At 36.3% G+C, this 19686-nt stretch overlaps 1 protein-coding gene across 1 annotated transcript; it reads right to left on the reverse strand.

The window, feature by feature from the left end:
• Window positions 1-401: 401 nt before the first annotated feature.
• On the reverse strand, window positions 402-19373 carry LOC104159815 (talin-2-like; the record flags this gene model as incomplete). The annotated part of the gene is made up of 11 exons (XM_009697821.1): window positions 19238-19373; window positions 16397-16494; window positions 15329-15458; window positions 13710-13862; window positions 12679-12821; window positions 11020-11147; window positions 5699-5762; window positions 4456-4578; window positions 3422-3526; window positions 1404-1559; window positions 402-503 (listed from the first exon to the last, which is right to left on the reverse strand). Coding segments are annotated over exons 1-11 (1338 nt in total), but the record flags the coding sequence as incomplete, so codon positions are not given.
• Window positions 19374-19686: the final 313 nt, after the last annotated feature.

The raw sequence follows: 19686 nt of genomic DNA on the forward strand, positions 1-19686 counted from the left end.
GGACAACTATCATGTAGTCCTTAATGTACTTTTAAATGTTGCTTCCAGGGGATCATTTCTTCCCAACTGATTCATCACCTAGGTCCATAGCTTAAAATCCATTGTTGAAGCTTTGGACTCTTCTCTGGATATATACTCACAGCCAGCAGTTCACCTTCCAGATGTAAAAACAAAGCCCAGGTGTGCTGTACTGAGCCCAACACATACTACCACTATAGTCAATAGCCTTGGTATTTACCAGAAGCACTCACTTAAATGGAAGGAGCTTATATTACTTAAATGTAAAAATAAACAACCCTGACTTCATGAGGGACAGCTGCAGCTTGCATATATTTGAGCTTTTACACTGCTGTACAGTGATTTTTACTGCATTTTTACTACATGTCACCTTAATACTGTACCTTCTTTAGGATGATATCAATGTAACCTGCAATTAACTGAGAGATCTGTTCTCCTTCAGTGGTCTGTACTGAGTAATAACTTTCCTGATATTCACCAAAATCCTAAAGAGGGAAAAAAACAAACCTCTTTGAAAATGGAAAGTAAATAAACGAAGAAATAGTACCAAATATGAGAGAATGCAAATTTTAAAATTGTTTGTATAGATATTTTATTATATCCAACCGTAAATGAAACTGCTGCAAGATTCTAAACCAAGTATATATGGGAGGTGAGGGAGGAGCGGGGAAGGATGCTTTTTATTGCAGCTTAATCACAGATGTTTCATGAATTGAAATGCCAGAGGACCAAGAGATTCTTACTCTGACTTTATCAGACTTACTCACTGAAGGATGGAGAAAAGTCTTTAGAATTTTATTCTAAAGCATAATCACCCATGCAATTGGAAATTAGATGTGCATGATTAAAGTGAATATAGTTTTCTAGTCACTGCTTCTTGCTCTACCACTTTAAATAACCTTCTTATATCCAAAATACTCTTGTTGCAGTGGTCTCTTATGGACTGAATAATTAACAAAACATCACATTCATGAAAATTCTTTAAATCCATAATTATCAAATGTATTAATGTACCATCTAGCTTTGTTTATGTTCATATCTTGCAAGTCACAAAGTGCATTATGAATGGCAAGCATCATCGGAGTTTAAGCAGGTATGAATAATGATGTTTTCTTAACTGTGGTTAGGCACAGAACATAAACAGTGTTTTTTTGAAAAGATTTAAACAGTACTTTTGGGGAAACGTTCCATCTAGAAACACCAAAATACACACTGACCCTAGACACCAGTATGGGTCAATTTATTAGTTTAGGACTCAGTGACTCTATATAATGCTAGAAAATTACGGATAGAACAGGTTACATTAAAGAAACTGTTCTAAGTCCATCTTCCTTTTTCCTTGCCACACTGATCCCTCTTCCTCTGAATATATACAAAAAGATTACCAGAGTGAAGCTCTTAGGTGAGGCAGCCCAGCGTTTCACAGTTGTCAGTGGCCATTCCTGCAACACTTCCTTGGTCTTCTCATCCACACGCATCACTGAGTCTTTGGTGACACCCAGCAAACGAGGAACCAGCTTGTTTTTGCCTTTCATTTTTTCCTGTCACAGTGTGAAAGATTGTTTTTTCATTCAAATGGAGCTTGCCATAGGAGAAAGGAAAAGCACGATGGAATATACTGACAAAGGGAAGCAACTGGCATGCAGACAAGGACAATTCAAAACTCCAGGCTCAGTTTGTCTGGTCATAGACAGTTATTTTCAAGCAATGCATTAACAATAAGAAGCTCTGATCTTTACTGGATCTTTACTATGCAGTTCAAAAGACACCCTCTTCTCCCTCCTCTAAGAAACAGAAGCATTTTAAAGATTGTAGTAACAGATCTTTCGAAGTTACTTAAAAAAAACCCATGATGGCAGTCCTTCTAGGCACAAGACTTCCTCTGTAAAACCATATTAGAGAAGTTGAATGGAGAACTGGAAGACTGAGAAGTTAGGTTGCCCTCAACATTTCTCTGTAAAATTTCTGGAGAGGTAAAGGAAAGGAAGGCCCAGTGGGGCTGACAAATAGACAAGATCAGTCATAATTTGTCCCATATTTGGGATTTGATCTCTTAGTTATTTTCAGTCCATGAGAACATCCTAAACCATGCAAATATCACAAGGAAGGGGGCAGGGTCAATCTGCACGCTGCCAGCTGATGTCTCCTTATTTGTTGGGCATTCTGCCCCTTTAGTTTTCCAAGATTGCAGCGCATAGGTCCAAGCTGACAATTTGCTACATAAAATCCATCATAAAATACAAGTCCCATTCCCCTGAATTTATGCAAGTCTCAAAGAATCAATTCCTATTTACACAGTAGGTCATTTGACAGACTTTTTAAAAGACCAATTATTCCTTCCAACAGAAGTTTTATGACATGGTTATTTGATTCAGTTACTGTTTGCTTTAAGCTATAACAAAAGACAGATATTAATGAAAAATACAAAGAAATTTTTCCCTTTTGCCATACAGGTCAGCTACATTGTGTTAACAAATCCCCACTGAATTAGCAGCTTGTACTAAAGATGCATACTTGCTAGTTTTCATATTTTAGTTACTGAAAACTGCACACCATAACTTTAGTATCGTTTCTAATACAGAACTTAGCTCAACAGCTCCATTGGAGTTGAGATTCCTTTCACCATTAATGGTGCCTAACAAAACATTTTTCCTTAAAGGAAGCAAGACAAGGTAATTCTTTCAAAGCCTACCGTATTAATAGTATTAACCTCTGCATATTTTTCATTGTATTTTCACCTTCTTTCTGCTTCCCTAGAATTTGTGGATGACTAAGTACTTTAGGAAAAGACAACCTATCGGTATTCAGCTACCTACAAAGATTCTGTACTGTATCTGTGGGAACAAAATGAAAATGTTTGCCTAAGTTTAGCTTGTTTTCCATTCTATGTCAGTGCTTACTGAATACTCGCGTGCTAATACTTCAGTCCAGTTTTCACAGTAGAAAGTCAGTATCTTGGCACCAAATTGTTTTAACAGCCTTAAGACCATGACCAGTTTTACTGTAAGGATTAAGAGAAATTAATCATGCAGCTGACAAACTTGTTCTTCAGATGCAGTTTTTCAGCATGCAATTCATATTATCATCAAACTTCTAAACAGGAACAACTTATGAGTTCTTTGTGAATGCTTTTCTGAAGATAGTACATCGTTGGTAATCAAAAGAAAAAAGAAGAAATGTCAATTTAAAGAAATTAAATCATGACCGACTCAACTTTCTTTCTGAAAGCAGTATGACAAGGATCTAAACTGAAATTGTAATTCTGTCCCATGTAGTAATTTACACTTTTTTTGCAAATGCTGCTTTCAGATAGAAGGCTGAAAAAACATCTTTGACCTTTGCTTAGTGCAGAATCTGAGATAATACATAACCAACCACACAATATTGTCACAGCAAGATCTACCTTAACAAGAAAAAATGACACTCCATAGGTCCGTAGGGAACGGGCTAGCTTCACATACTTCACTTTAGCTTCTATTTCAGTCATCTCACCACAGTTTTTGTGCTCCTGTAATGAGAGTTCAGTATTACTTAGGCAGAAACAATGCTTTCTGGGAACAAACAAACAAAATGGTATACCTTTCATCTGTTTAAGGATGCTTAGTTAATAATCATTACAATTAGAATATTTGAAAAAATATTGGCTATGAACGTTAGCAAGACTGTACAGTAATGCCTCACATTGGAGAACAAAAACAACCTGTGCAAATGGAACACTCCTCTTTGACCATCATCGATTCTATCTGTGCCTCAGATCAAGCACATTTAAATCACTTCTGAAACAGTTTAAAATTCTAGGTATTGCTGCTATTTGACACCATTAGGTTTCATACAATTAATGCCTCTTTACTCAGCTCTTTAAAATAATTTAGAAGTCCCAGGACCCATGTTTTTTTCCAGGAACAGACTATTTATTAGTGCTTTGTGCCCAAAACCTCTGATTCAGGAGAGCCTCACGCCTTGTAATTGACTATTTCTCATCTCTTGTAGGTACCTCCCATGGACTTCTTTTGCCAGTTGCACTGTTATCCACAATTTTTTCCATCACATGAAAAGAATTCTACAGGTGAGGAAGAAGTCATGATTTTTCTCAACAGTTCATCCTGAAATACTAATCTAGGTGTGTCTTGTAACTCAATTTTTATTTAAACCCTTTACTCATTAGTAAACTTTATTACCTGTAAGTAATGACAACTACCAATATTACGTATTCAAACTTTATCTCAGTACCTGCTCTCCTACCCCAGACCATTCTGCTGAAAATCCTATCCCAATGTCCTGCTATTTAAACACCGTTTGTGGGATTCCCTATCACACCACACCTTCACCTCACATTCTTCTGAACTGCTGGTTGCCTCCTCTTTCATGCTGATTGACGGCAGCAGGGGGAGCACCAAGAACATGGGAAACACTTTCTAGTCCAGTTTAAGTTACAACCTTGACATTGCTGCACAGAGGAGCACTGGGAGGAGCAACGGCAACTCCAAAACCCCTTTTGCATTCCAAGGACATAGACTGATCATATCTGTCAACTTCAGCACAGAGAACACAATCAGGATCCTGAAAGAGCAAGGAGTCCAAATGCAGTCATTGCAGACTGAATATTTGGCGAAAATCACCTGCCAAACTCAAGAATTTTATAACTCAGGGAAACACTGATTTTTTCAAAAAGACAGCTTGCTTATTCTACCTTGCTGTTTTATCTTTGCCCAGCATCAGTGCCCTCACTGACGAGCTTCTTTGTCCATGCACTGAAGCATGTAATTATTGAAACTACCTGTAGATCATATTTGACATGGGTAAAAATCACATGCTATGTGATCACATAGCATGATAGCAATACTCAGAAGTGAATGAATCTTTTTTTGACTAAACTGCAACATCACTGCCACCAGCTAAAGATATACAGAAAAGTGTTAGACATACTCATCTATGAGGAAGTACTACAAGCTTCAGGTAGAACAGACTTACTAAGCTACGGAATTCCTAGACTGGGAGCGTAATAGACACAAGAAAGTATGTGACCTGTTTCTGCTCTTCAACTTGTCTCCCAAGTTGAGATCACAGATCATTGGTATGTCCTTCCAGAAACCACATGACTTGATTTCAGCTGTTGACCTCAGAATTTTTCAACTTATATTGTATTGCCAAACTTGTATTTCAGTAGGCACAGATATTTAGTGCACCTACAGTCAAACTTTGAGACCACTTTCAACAGTATTAGTACATTTTATACTCAACTGCTTCAGACTTTTACAACTGTGTGATTCCCAGACACATCACTGAACTCAAGCATCAGCTAACAGAACTCTATATTACTTGAAACTTATGCTTGAATAATGAAGGCATGAAATTAAAACTGGTTTTCCTAAATGAGTTTCCATTTCAGTACAAATATACATCCTAACATTTCCAATGCAAATGAGAAAAAGGTCTTAAGAATATTGAATATTCACTCTCTCCCCTTCAACAAAGTACACTGAATAATCATCAGTGAAGAAAAAAAATGATCAGGACAATAAATCTGCTGGAGAAAGAACAGAAAAGCTGTCAGATTCTTTACTCTGGATTTTTAGATAGTTATATAATTCAAGTACATACAGAGTAATCCCCTCTGAAAGCTCATATTTTTCTTATAAAGGAAGTGAAACTATAGTAGGTTTTTCAGCCTCACAGTTACCTGAAATATTCTCTTTTCAGCCCCTCTTTGTTTGGTATATTCTTTAGGCAGGAATTCTTTTAGGCTAGAAAAAAAAAAATTCCATAGTTAATGGTGCCTTCTCGAGGAAGGATGCTTTTCATGCTCCTTTATTGGCATTAAGTCCCCCAAGCTTCCTGAAATTGGCATAAAATACCTATACAATGAAACAAAACTCTGGCTAAGTAGGGTAAGAGCAAGAGGACACCTTACATAATTAAGAAAAGCACTTTAATCACATCCCTGTGTAATACCTCTTCAGGTTTTGAAAAGTCATCACAAGTAAATAATGGCTGGCACAATTTCCATTCTTAAACTATATGATGTTCCTCAGCAGCTCAGCAGGGTTCACACTAAATCCAAATACACTCATTGTAACCTAGGGGAAGAGGGGGACATCAAAGCTTGAGCCAGCTCTGTGTCCGAGTTCAGACAGTGCTATTAATTTCCAGTAGCACTTTGATTTACTAACGCGTGGGACCAAGTTCTTCCTCCGTGTCTTCCAAGAAATGTTAGAACCCTAATATTTTACTGAAAAACTGCAAAGCCATTTAATTGTACACTTAATACTAGTCATTATCTCAAAAAACAGAGTCATAAATAACCAGTCCTAATTTTCGTACCACTCAGATACTAAGGGTCTCAGAATACAAAGTAAACTAAGCAAGTTCAGCCTCCATGATAGAGTTTAGTCAGAAAGAATCTTTGAACACCTCACTTGTACCTCCTTGCTGTAAAATAAAATAAACCCTTTATCTCAGCCAAACATCACCCCAACTTAAAGATACATCAACATTGTGCTTTAACAAACATCAGTTCTTTTCTGGATTGCACTTTCTCATCTGGAACACTCATACTCTGATGAAATTATGTCATATATTCAGCAGTTCATTTTCAGTCTGAAGAAACTTCCACTCACAAAAAATTGGTTTTTAAGGCTCCTCCCTGCTTTAGGCTATTAAGAATCACAGAACAAGTATGACTGGATAATCTCCTCCTTATTTTGATTCACTAAGCAAGCACACTATTAACACAGAAAGCTAGAACTACCTACTATCACAGCAAGTTACAAGTTTTAAGAACAATGGATTTTTTTAAAACAAGATTGGTAAAAACTTTGCTCAACTGTTCTGTGGGGGTTTTTTTGGTGCCCTTTTTTTTGCAGGGGGGATGACAGTTTGTGGTTTGTTTTTTGGTTCTGGGGGTTTTTTTGGTTGTTTTTTTTTTTTCCATTGCAGTAACTGAAAAGACTAAATCAAGATTTTGCGCTTTCTTCAAACTATTCAGTAGTGAGATCATTCATTTTGTTCTTTCCATATAGCTCTAGCAATATAAATCAAAGTAAGAACAACTGTCCTTGCTAATCTTTCTTCCCATGTTCCAGTAGTTATATCTCACTAATACATGACAGTGAAATCTCTTCTCTGGACTTACTTACACAGACACATCATAGAGCAGGAAAGACTGGAGAGTCAAATTAATTTTGTAGATAAGGACTGAATACAGCTTATTATCATAAAAAGCTGGTGCCTTTATTCTGAAATAACTTGTGCTTTCATACAGAATCTCACAGGTTCAAACCAGTTTGGTTAGGTTCACTTCCAAGGCAAATAAAAACCAAAAACACACTAACCAAATCTGAGCCGAACCCAATTTAATTCTGGAAATGGATTTATATAGAAAAATGATAGTTATCAATGCATTTCCAATTCTCATCTTTTATTAACTAGAGTTAATTTTCTCAGCTATCTGTATGCAGATCAACTATCAAGACCATTACATTTTTAAGCATGGCTACTTACTTTGTTAACTAATATACACTTTAAGACGACATTGCTGAATAAACATTATTTGGAACTTCTTAAGCAGCAAGAGTTAAGACAACTCTGTGCTTTGTCCACTAAGCACCAATTGGCATACTCTTGCACACGTAGCTGGCAGTTAGATTGGATGCTTTTTCCTTTTATCACCTTCCATTAATTTTCAATTAATAGACAAGTTATCACCTCAACTGAAAGGGTGAAATGCTAGCTGTAAACAGACTAAAATTATCCTAATACTACGTATAAGCAAGACATTTTCTTTAAGATGCAACAAACACTAGTTTCACTTTATTTAGCAGCTTGTTTAATGGAGTTCGCAAAACCACTTGGAATATATTATTTAGCCTTCTTTAATCTCTTTAATTACATATTATTACAATGATCAATTAACTCAGTTTTTAAAAAAATCTAATAGCAAGTAGTGTTTATTTACCTTAATTTACTATGAGTTTGTTCCTACAGTCCTTCAAAAAATTATATAGGAGTGCCAACATATTGATTGTGCATAAAGGTACACTCGGTGTTCTTGAAAAAGACAGTTTTAAGACAGTAATACAGGGTAGATTAAAGAATTGAGCTTATTGGTCACCAAGCGTGCTTGGAAATAAAAGACAGAGGTAGGCAGTTTTAGGTGCTCCTTCTCTATCTGCTTATGAATAGCACAAGGTCTTTATTAGATATTCTCTCAGCAAATTTAAATACAGGGTACTCCCATAGCTGCAATACAAAACTTCAGCTGTATGAAGAAGGGCATGAAGAAGGATTATTTGCAAATTGAGTTTAAGAGTTTTCATAATTTACTGTGGCATGAGCTTCAAGGAAATTCCAACAACTAATACCAAAGTGTTAACAAGATGCAGGCAATAATCTTCATCTGTGCCAAGAATAATTTATCAATGACAAAAAAAGGATACAAAGGATCTCTCTATATAAACATATTGCAGACATGGCAAACAGCTAAGTTGCTTCAAAACAATGCTATGAAATACTAATACTATTCTGTTACATGCTGTTTTCTGTATGAGTTGACAGATTCTCCTTAAGGGAATCTGTAGTATGTTCAGATTTCAGTGGTGAGTGAATGGACACCCCTCAAATGTATTTCACATACTGAGCTAGAACATACAGTTTGCATAAAACATAACTACTTTCATACTCGAAAAGAATCCATGTTCATCCACCAAAGAGTAGGAAATAGTTGGATGAAACTTTAAAAAAGCTCAATCTTTTTCAAGGAGGGGCAGGGGGAAACTAAAAAGTTTTTTCTGAGAGGACAAGAGATGCGCTTTCAGAAAAAAAGAAAAACCACCACAAAACCACAGCATTTATCTACATTATTTATATATGTTGTTCACAGCGAGTCACAAGCACTTAGCTTGTTTAGACTCACAAAACAAAAGCATGAGGTTTTACAAAAAGGCTGTCACAAGGGCTACCTACAGTCAAATGCATACAACACTAAATCATAAACATGTACACTTGAAATTAGAAGGCAATGACTAGGAACTTGCAGTTCTGGAGCAGGCTCCTCTACAGAGGGCAAACAGAATTACTTCTAAATCAGAAATCCTTAAATTTTATAAAACTGATTATACACTAGGACAGTGAGCGATTACACTTAGTGACCTGCGAGGCTTTATCCTAATACAGTCAAAGCCCATTTAACTGAAAAGAAAACAATAGTAGAGAAAACTCCTGGCAGAAAATAACAAGGTTCTAAATTTTGGAATCCTGGTGCTAAATGATTTCCACTGAAGTAACATTCTCTTTCTAACATACAGTTCAGTTATTTATACCTTTCATTTCTACTAGGATAAAAAAAAAGATAACGCACTTTATGTGTGTGACTTTATTCCATGATGGACTTCAAACTATCTAGCATTGCATACAGAGTAGATATACCATCCAGCCAGCAGTTTCAGTCTACCATAACACAGTTATTACATGGGAACTTAAAAAAAGAAAAAAAATTTTTTTTACACTGAAAAGACCAAGTAGAACACCTAGAAAAACCTAGAAAAAACTACGCAACTGAACTCTGCACAGTAGTCTGCAAAAACGGCTGGTTAAGTTTGTGGGGAATTATTGCTTTAAGAATTAAAACCAACTAATGCTGGGAACACCTAACTCTTGACATGACACAACATTAGCTTGTAATGAGGTAATATCCTAATGGTTTGCTGCAGGAATACTCTTGAGTGAGTGGAGGGAGAAGGGAAGAGTAAATAGAAAATGGACAAATCCCAGAAGAAGATTGTTGCTTAACTGGTCACAATTCTAGGGTAAAAGGGCCAGGAGCATGCTGAAGCTATTATACTCCCCATAATTCTTAAAGACACCAGTAGTTCTATTAGGAAAGGTTCATGGGCCAATCAGTAGCAGACAAACTAACAGTACAAAGAAAAGCTGATTATTAATTGGAACTGCAGGATGTTTGTTTGCATAACTGAACTGCTACTTCAGGAAAGTCTTTCAAAAATGAAGTGTTTCAACCAACCAGTGGTGCAGCATTCTACGTTCCAAAGCAAGCCACTATTTTTAAGCGATTCCCTGAGATACAGTGAGCCCCAGACTCAGGCTCAAAGGAAGTGTAAGAGTCAGCACTGAGCACTTGACCAGTGGAATAGGACAGAAACCAAACATGCACCCATTGTTTTGTGCATCCCATTAAGGCATCTATGAGCCTCACATGTAGGCAGGGCCCAATAGGCTGTGCAGTAAATAGCTTTCTTTTACCTTCCTACATTCTTTTCCTCAGACTCTGGCCCTTGGTTAATTCTACTGCAGGCAAACCAATCAGAAAATCAAAATCAGTAGAAAATGGGACATCTAAATTTCAGTCAAACTAAACTTGGTCTGCTGATAAAGGTAAAGTAAGTATCACAATAAAGGTTAAAGGATGGGCCATTTGTAAGCAGGACTCCTGTCCACTTCTGAAACTAAGAGCACAATTCTAGATCTCCATTCATACAATGCAATGAGAGGGTGAATCTGAATAACTGATTAATGCCACTAAAAAGTTTTGAAAATTTAACCTCTACACACAGCAATATTAACTTTATTCAAATGATAAAGCATGTTTCCATTCATGTACTTTCCTGGCAAATCAAACATCTGTGATATATACTGATGTACGCTTAACTTACTGATGGCATTAACTAAATGCAGGCAGAAGTAGACTTCTAAGGGAGAACAGAATCCCAGTTTGCCCACATTACCAGGTGGTTGTGAAATCCAGCTGTGTATTTAACTGGTACCCTGGAGGAAGCTGGTGCCCTGTGCTGCCTAATAAGCCACTGCCAAAGGTCCTCTCATCAGTTGGGGTTGCTGATTTTGCAACAAGGTTCCTTTCACAGGGAGATTGCTACAGAAAACACACTGAATCGGATTACCTCTGTTTGGAGTACTAAAATGCATTTAGTCTGTGACAACATTAGTTACACTTGAGGTCACCCGAATTTAGAAGTTAGAAGTGTTTACTCTAAAAATCCAGGTTTGTGTTTGTGTTCTACATGAGGTCCAAACTGGATCTGTGCTTGAAAGCCTCCAAACTCACAGGCCTTCTCAAAGGAGACAGGATGGGAACCATTCAGAATGTCATCACGAGCCTATGGGAAGTAAGCAAAGACATGTCAGGGACATCCAAAATAACTATTACATCTCTGAAATTCCTTGAAAGCTTGAACACAGCCCAAGAACCCAGCAACACACTTTTCTGTCTGAATGACTTTATTATTCCATTCTGTATGTGTTTATGACCAATAAAATAAAAAAAGGGCTAGATTATTTTCTGGTGAATATCTACAGAGCCTTATTGAAACCACGATTGTAACAACTGTCATCAAAAAAAAGGACTTGACACCCATTTCCTGCTGTACATGTATATAAAATACAATATACGCATATACACTTATGTGTACGCACACAGATATATATGTGTACATACACACAGAGAGAGATATACTAGTGTGTACATACACACATATAAAAGCTTTTATCTTACCACCTTGTAACAGCAGGGAAAATCATCTGCATAACTATTAAGTAAAAACCAGGTTACTATTATAGAAACGACAACAGGAGAAGCCAAACAGCATTTTCCTTCCTTTTGTTTAAAGTTAGTGGTCATAGAAGATGATGGATTTTATAGCTCTGGCAATAGAAGGCTCATCTATCCATAGACAAAACAATGACAAGGCAGTATCAACACGTACTGTCGTAACAGTAGCCTGAAAGAAATATCTAAGTGGCAGGAGAACAGCTCAGTGTGATACAGTCTTCTAAAACGCTTGAAAAATGTAATGCAGTCTTACAAGCAATGCCATCTTGATCTTTTGCCTCAGAGTTTTAAAATGTAATTTAGAGCAATCCCATTTGAATCAGCTGCAAGTATAACAACTGAACATTCCATTAAACTCTCAATGTTTGGTTTGTGGTTTTTTGTTGTTTTTGTGGTTTTTTTACTTTTTAAAGTAAACTTTAACAAAGAGTTTTAAAGCCTGCTTTTTTCAGACTACATTACAGGCAACTGCACTGGAACCTTCAGTTAAACAGTATCTTCTGCATAAAACTCTTAGCTTTGCTAAGGTATGTATAGTACCTCTAACAGTTTGGGGAACCTGCCTAGGTGGACTCCCACCATGTTACATAATATGCTCCATTTTGAACAGGAAGCCTGCCTGCCTTGTGTGCTGCCTGGGCTGAAGATTGGAAAAGGAGTGCAGAAGAAGCTCTCTCACTCATCAGCTGGATGAGAAAAGAGATAAGTGGAAAGCTGGTCGCAAGACTGACCTAAGAGTCTATATTACAGAGAAAGTACCACCTATAGAAGAGAATGAGGAGAAGAACAGAAAAGAACAGCTTTAAAGACATTCACAAATTTTAAGGAAATAGGATGTGAAAGTCAGTGGATTTTTGGTTGAGTGTCCATTATTGGGTTGAAAGTATTTGATCAAAAAGAATCAACAGAGTCTCTGTACTATCATGTGTTCTTGGAGGGATAGACAAAAAAGTAACATCAAAGCACATCCACAAACAGAATTCTAGAAGACAGTATTTCAGCAACAAAATTTTTCTAATTAACCTACACATGTTTCCTCAGACAAGGTAGAACCCGTATTTCTGGTCCACATACTATACCTGAACATAAAGCAAATTCAGCTGAACAGGATCTCTTGAATCTACATTCTGGTCTGAATAAAAGAACTTTCGTCTCAACAGTAGTGTTTCATTTTCATCGACTCCTTGTTCTCTAAACGTTCGGCTGTGATCTAGCCAATTTACTGTAACAGAACCACAGACATGCACTTTGTTAAAAACAAATTGTCGTCAGTGTTAAAAGCTGCTGTGAAAATCGTGTGACAATTGGCATTTCCACTGGAGTGGGAAACTCTGCAAAAACCATCGCTTTCATTTCTATTTCTAGTCAGTGTTGAAGATTGCTACAAATTAGAATTGAAGAACAGCACTGCTGAGAAACAAGAATTTACTACAGCATACAACACTATTAACATTGCTGAAGAAACAATTATAGTAACATTTTAATACTAAATTTAGCTCTTCAAAGCTTCATAGCAAAATTGCTTAAAAGTTTACCAACATTTTCCCCCTAAAACCAATTGTTCTGCTTACTTTTCTTATCCCTGAATATAATTTTAAAATATCTTCCCACCAGCCACAGTTAATCTTAGTGCCTCAACGTAAAACAGAAAAAATGGTTCTCATGACTTTACACACAAAACGAATCAAATACTCTCTTAGTTCTTTGGCAAACTCCACTGACACTTAAAATTTACACCTTCAAAGACAAAACTACCTTTTGATGGCTTTCAGTACATATCAATATTTAAATATCCAACTTTAAGGAAGAGGAGAAAATGGTTATTATAGAAATGATCTTCAACACTCAAGTTACAACGCCTCAACCAACAAAGTAACAAAAAAACACTTCAAAAGACCCGCTAGCTCTCGCAGCTAGATGCAACAACTTGTTCATTCACCTAACTTCAAAAATACTCAGTAGTAGACAACATTCATAAAAGGATGCAAACTACAGGTAGGGATCAACTGAGATACACTGAAGAATCTAAAAATGCATTCCTGTATGGTTTTCTTGCACTACACCATGGAAAGATATTAATCGAAGAATTATCCTGGAATACACTACTCACAATCATCATCTGTATGAAGCTTTGCCTTCAGTTTTTCCATTTTTCTTTCATCACGCAACAATGTCCTATCTTTCTTAAGCGTTCCTGTACTCTCCTCCTTCTTCTCTTCAATGCCTTCCTGGATTAAGGAATATTCCTCATAATTTGTTATTCCTGGAATTATAAATAAATCCAGTTTTTGTAACAACAAAAAATTAATACATTTTAGAATGGGTGAAATATTCTTTTCCATATATTAAAACACCAATGGTTAACTTCAAAATAAAGTAAAGATATTCCGGATGAAATACTAAAACAGTGTATGGGGAAGGAGATCCCAAGAATAATCTAAACTTCTGCATTCAAGACATTTCTCCAATATCCGACATGATCCACGAAATACATCATTCCTTCATCATATGCTGCATTTGCCACTTTCAGAAAATTATTAAGGTGTTTGTTATGTACCAAGAGAAGCTGCCAGTTTAAGAACAAGATGGAATTTAAAATAGCAGTAAATTCCAGAATGGAGACATGTCATAGTAAATTTCCTTTCACCAATGCCTACAACTGCTCCCTGAGAACTGAATAGTTTTAGCTTGCTCACAATGTGTAGAAGAAATGTGGCAGAGCAGACTGAGGAATAGAAACCATGTGAAATTTTTTTTTTTTTTTTTAGAGTTTTTAAAACTCAACTCATCCTATGAATTTTACATTAAACAATCAAAGATCAGTTCACAACATCTAGCATATGTGCTAAGTTGCTCTTATTTCTTTGTTCTGCTTCTTTTTTTCCACTGTTTAGTAAAGCATGCTTATGTTATACAGGAAAGCAAATGAAATGCTCACCTACATGACCACATTCATGAAAATAAGTCAAATTAATTTTTGGAGTAAATTAGTTACAGCAAATTACAATCCAGCATAGAAACACTCAAACAAAATTGAAATGGATAGATTTAAATTTAGCTTAATTCACTTTCCAAGTAAATTAATCTAAATCAAATTAAGGCCACTTTAATTCTAAATGAGAATTAAGCAAAGATTTAAGATGATTTAAACTAATCCATGTTGGATGCATGTTTATAGTTAAATTGAATTAGTTTTCCAAAATGTCTCTATTTAGATAAATACAGAGACAGACTATAACTAATATGACACATTTTTGACCAGTTGCTCTGGATGGTTTCGATGCGTCTTTTCACAAAAATGCAGTACTGTGATCAACTCTTAATCATAACAACATAAAGACCTAAGTTTAGGTATATTTCAAGGTTAACGGTATTTATCTTTCATCTCATTAAAATTACGTATAAATTTACTTCTAATCCTTTACCACATAGCAGGAAAGCATATTTAAATGTAACATAAAATAAAAAATTTATAACTGTACTGTCAGATAACTTTGTGCCTTCAACTGCTAAATACTGAAGTTTGAGGACATAGCTAACTCTACCAACTTTCAGAAAATCTGGACAACAGATTTCAAAAAAGCGTTTGGTAAATGTTAACCGATAACAAATTTAAATTTTTTTTCAACATATATGCCAATTTGTAGCCAGTAATACACACAACAGCCTAAAAATCAAGATGCAAATATGCCAGAAAAATTCTTAAGCACGTGGGTCCCAAAATCTTACCTATCCTGCTGCAAATGGTAACCAGCAATTCACCAACTGTTTTAGAATCATCCACCATGACTGTTTTCACTGAACCATCCAACATACGTATTTTCTGAGGTCTCTGTTTCTTTTTGTACTCCAATATATCCTAGGAAGTGAACAATACTGTTTCCAAGTGATTTTGGAAGCCGCCCCAAGCCAATCCACTAACTTAGATGCCTCAAACAGGATTCCCTCTCCACCTCCCAAGCTGGATTTTTCCTTTGTTACAGTACAGGCAAACACATTCATGTAACAAACCTGAGAAGGGACTACTTTTAGTTCTGCCAATGTGATTTTTAAAAAACTAGTCCTAGCTGGCAAGACCAAAACCCAGACAGGGCAAGACAGATGAAAGTACCTTTGTGTTGCAAAAACTAATCCAAATTCAGCATTTAGAGAGGATAGCAATGCCTTTTGGTTGTAACCAAGCTGGCCATAACGTCAGCAAGTACGACCTCATAATCTTTAGTATACAAGAAACCTACACTATAATGCAAGTTCACCTCAAATATAAAGCTTATTACAAAACTCATTTTTTACCTTTCTGTTAATCATTCTGTGAAGACACAATTGGCCGCAGTAGCTCAGAGTCACAATCAGACACAGGAAAAAAGTAACTCTTTCAGTGGTGCCCAGCAACAGGTTAAGAGGCAACGGGCACAAACTGAAACTCAGGAAGTTCCATCTGAATATGAGGAAGAACTTCTGTACTGTGAGGGTGGCAGAGCACTGGCACAGGCTGTGCAGAGAGGCTGTGGAGTCTCCTTCTCTGGAGATATTCAAAACCCGCCTGGATGTGATCCTGTGCAACCTGCTGTAGGTGAACCTGCTTTGGCAGAGGGCTTGGACAAGATAATCTCCAGAGGTCCCTTCTAACTCCATCCCTTCTGTGAACTACTGATGTACAGCAAGGTAGAGAAATGGGTCAATTTCAGGACCAGACTCAAGACCCTCCTACCCAAACGCTAAACATTTTTCTTGCTGCTTGGGAAACAAGTTTTCTAAAAATGTGTTGATGAAAGAAGCAGCAGATTTGCACCATACCCCATTTCTCAGCATGTAATAATCCAGCGTTCTTCCAGCCTCCAGCCATATACCTTTCCGAGGATCGTCATCTGACAAGAACAATCCATAGTCAGAGGCTGTGGAACAAAAGAGACAGAGACTTATTGAAAAATATCAAACCTAATAAAGCCAACATTGTTATTCAGCTTCAGAGTTAAACTTCCATTACACTTACCTTCCATTCTTAATGAACTAAGGTAGAAATTTTTTTCTGTGCTTCAGAAAATATTAAGCTTAGCAGCAGATAGCAGAGTAGATCAGGCTCTATAGAAGACTTGAACAAAAGCTTCACTAAGCACTAACATGTCACATCTACTGTGTAATTTGTATTATATTTGTAATTACTTCTCTTCAAGACAACCTTTTCTAAATGCTCACAGGTCCTGCTTTGGAATTGATTAACCAAAAATACAAGCAGTTTGGACTTAACTATAGTACGCGATTTCAAGCAGTAGTTCTACTTTTAAAAAAAAGTTTTGTTTTTAACTCTTCACATATTCAGTTTATGCTAAACTTTGGGATCTTTTTGGTAGATGCTTCAGGTTTAGGCTATATTTTAAAAATTGTATTTAAAAAATACAAGGCTTCTAGAATTATATTCATAACAACCTCAGGAAAAAACTTGCACCTATTGTAAGCTAAACACACATTAAATGATTCTTTCAGAATCACAAGTAAATGATAAAACTTGCATTGTCACAGAAGAACAAACTCAAGCTTAGGTTTCAAAGACTAAACTCCAGGTATACAAAATGAAGGACCATGACTGTCAACTTAAGGCTATATGCATAAAAAATTGACATAGAGTACACTTCACTATCACAAACAACTTGAACTACTGTTCAGGAGCTGAGCCTGCTCTAGTTGCAGTTCCACAGTTTAAGCTAACAGCTTTCATACAAGCTGGCCAGGTATGTGCACACAGCCTGTTACAACAGCTTGGTGCACGGACTGTACCTTGTTTACTTTCAGCCACGTGTTCCATCTGATCAGAAAGTCAGGTAAAAATGGCTACAATTTTTGGACAATGTTTCATCTTTAGATGTCACGCATAGCAAGAATTTACATTTAACACATTGTTACTCACACAAGTATATAAAAGACCTTACACTTAATGGAAGTGTATCTGACTTAACAGATAGGCAATTTCGAAGGAAGAATCCTTCCAAAAACAATCGAGTAAGAAAAACTTTTCCTGCCGACCTCTGAAAAGTCTAGTTATCAATACATACAGAGATGTTCATGACACAAATTCAGTGCAGAATCAGTTATGTAAAACTTTAGAATTTGTGCCTATAAATAGGTTGTGACCTTCAGAAGCACATAAAGTGCCTTGCATAGACCACAGAATTACCAAGAATGCACAGAATGCTCTGATATACACTCCTGGGAGATGCACCCTAGTAATGAAATAGTAGTAGCTGTGCAAATTGCACGTTAACATCATGGCCACCTTTGTGCCAGCACGCAAGCTTTGCTGGAGAAGTGAAATGTGCACGGTTGACAATCATAACGCAGGACAATTACATTTTCTGTTGTGCAGGAACTAGTTTGATCAGTCTGTACTGCACCACTATGAGTCTTCTGAACAGGCAAACACACACATTTTAATATCCACAAAGGAGGAGAAAGGATACGGTAGTAATCTTATATCTGTTCATCACTCAAATTCATAAAGTTGTTTGAAGTTTGTAATTGCACTGCAGTCACATATAAAGGAAAAGTCCTACTGTGTAATCTAAGGAGAGTTCCTAGGCTTTTCTATGAGGTTCATAATGTTCAGGAGTATTTATTACTCAACTTGTCTGAATTCAACAGCTGTTGAAAATCACTGCCTTGAGAGATCAGTATGGTAAAAATGCACAACTTGTATCTGAAAATTGAAGCTCTATAACTAGACTTCCAAAGGACTCCTGCAAAGGAGAAGCATTTCTAAGTAATAGTAATATTATTGTCCACTACTGGTAAGTTTTTCTAACTAGTCAGACAAGATTTTCAAAATGGTTCTAAAAGCTGAGAGCTGTGCATAAAATTCAATAAACTATCTGCTTTAATTTCAGACAGTACAGCACCAAAGGGTTCTGAAGAATCTAATTATTTTTTTTTTACAGCTTTGACTACATTTAAACCAGAGCTTCTATCCAAGTGAAGATGTATTTCACAGTCTGCATATACCTGATTTGTTCAATAGGTACAGACACAGTTAAATTTGATTAACATGTAGCAGCACTGTGAATATGGTATTCCCCTTTGCATATTTTGGAGATGTCCAGCCATTCTTTTGTAATTTGTCTTGTTGCTTCCTTTGCTGAGACACAAATTAAGTCTGCCCAGATTTTCCTAGAAAGCATTGTCACAAACATTGCTTTACAAAGATAGTACCACAAAAACTGCCCTCCAACCAAGGAAAAAAAAAAAAAGAAAAAAATTATCTTTCAGGCAAACAAGCAATTTATTTAACAAGTCAACGTTCCAAAAAAGTATCATTTGTAGAAAAACCTCTGTCAGGATGGAAGAAAAAGAATGCAGTTATATCTGTCACTTAAAAATCTCTTTGCACTCTGTCCCTTTTGCTCCAGAGCCTTATGATTTAAATTAAAAAAAAAAAAAAAAACACACAAAAAAACAAAACAAAAAAACCCCAAAACCCCAAAAAAACTTTCCAACCTGAAAGATAAATGGAGGAACAGAACAGTGTAAAAAAAAAAAACAAAACAAAACCACCACACAAAACAAAACACACACCACTACCACAACACAGGTCTACATTTATTTTCAGTTCAGTCAATGAATTGACTAAGAACAAATACAAGAACTCACCTTGCCCAGTTTGAGCCTCTGGCACTCGTTCGCGAATAACTCGACAGGCATCATACACTGCAGTAGATGGTTCAAACTGCATCGTTTTCACTACATTGCATTGGCGGACACAGATTTTCAAGGACAGAGCTACCATGATGTCAAGTCACTTGCAAGGTCCTACTAAAGTATCTGAAAAAGCAGTAACGGCATTATTACTTAGAGTTTTCATTTTAACGCTTTAATACACTCAACCTTTCATCAGAAAAATTAAGTTAGTTCAGTAGAATTATATGCATTCAAATATATGCAGTTCTATATAAAGTTTATATGCAGTATATGTATATGCAGTATATGCAGTTCTATATAAAGTTTCATTAGCATCATCAAGCTAGAAACTATTTAAAACACATTTTTCTTGATATATTGGAAATTCATTTTCCAAAGACTTGTGTACACATACTTAAAGG

The sequence above is a fragment of the Cariama cristata genome, unplaced genomic scaffold (genome assembly GCF_000690535.1).
Source record: "Cariama cristata isolate BGI_N322 unplaced genomic scaffold, ASM69053v1 scaffold14833, whole genome shotgun sequence".
Taxonomy (NCBI): Eukaryota; Metazoa; Chordata; class Aves; order Cariamiformes; family Cariamidae; genus Cariama; species Cariama cristata.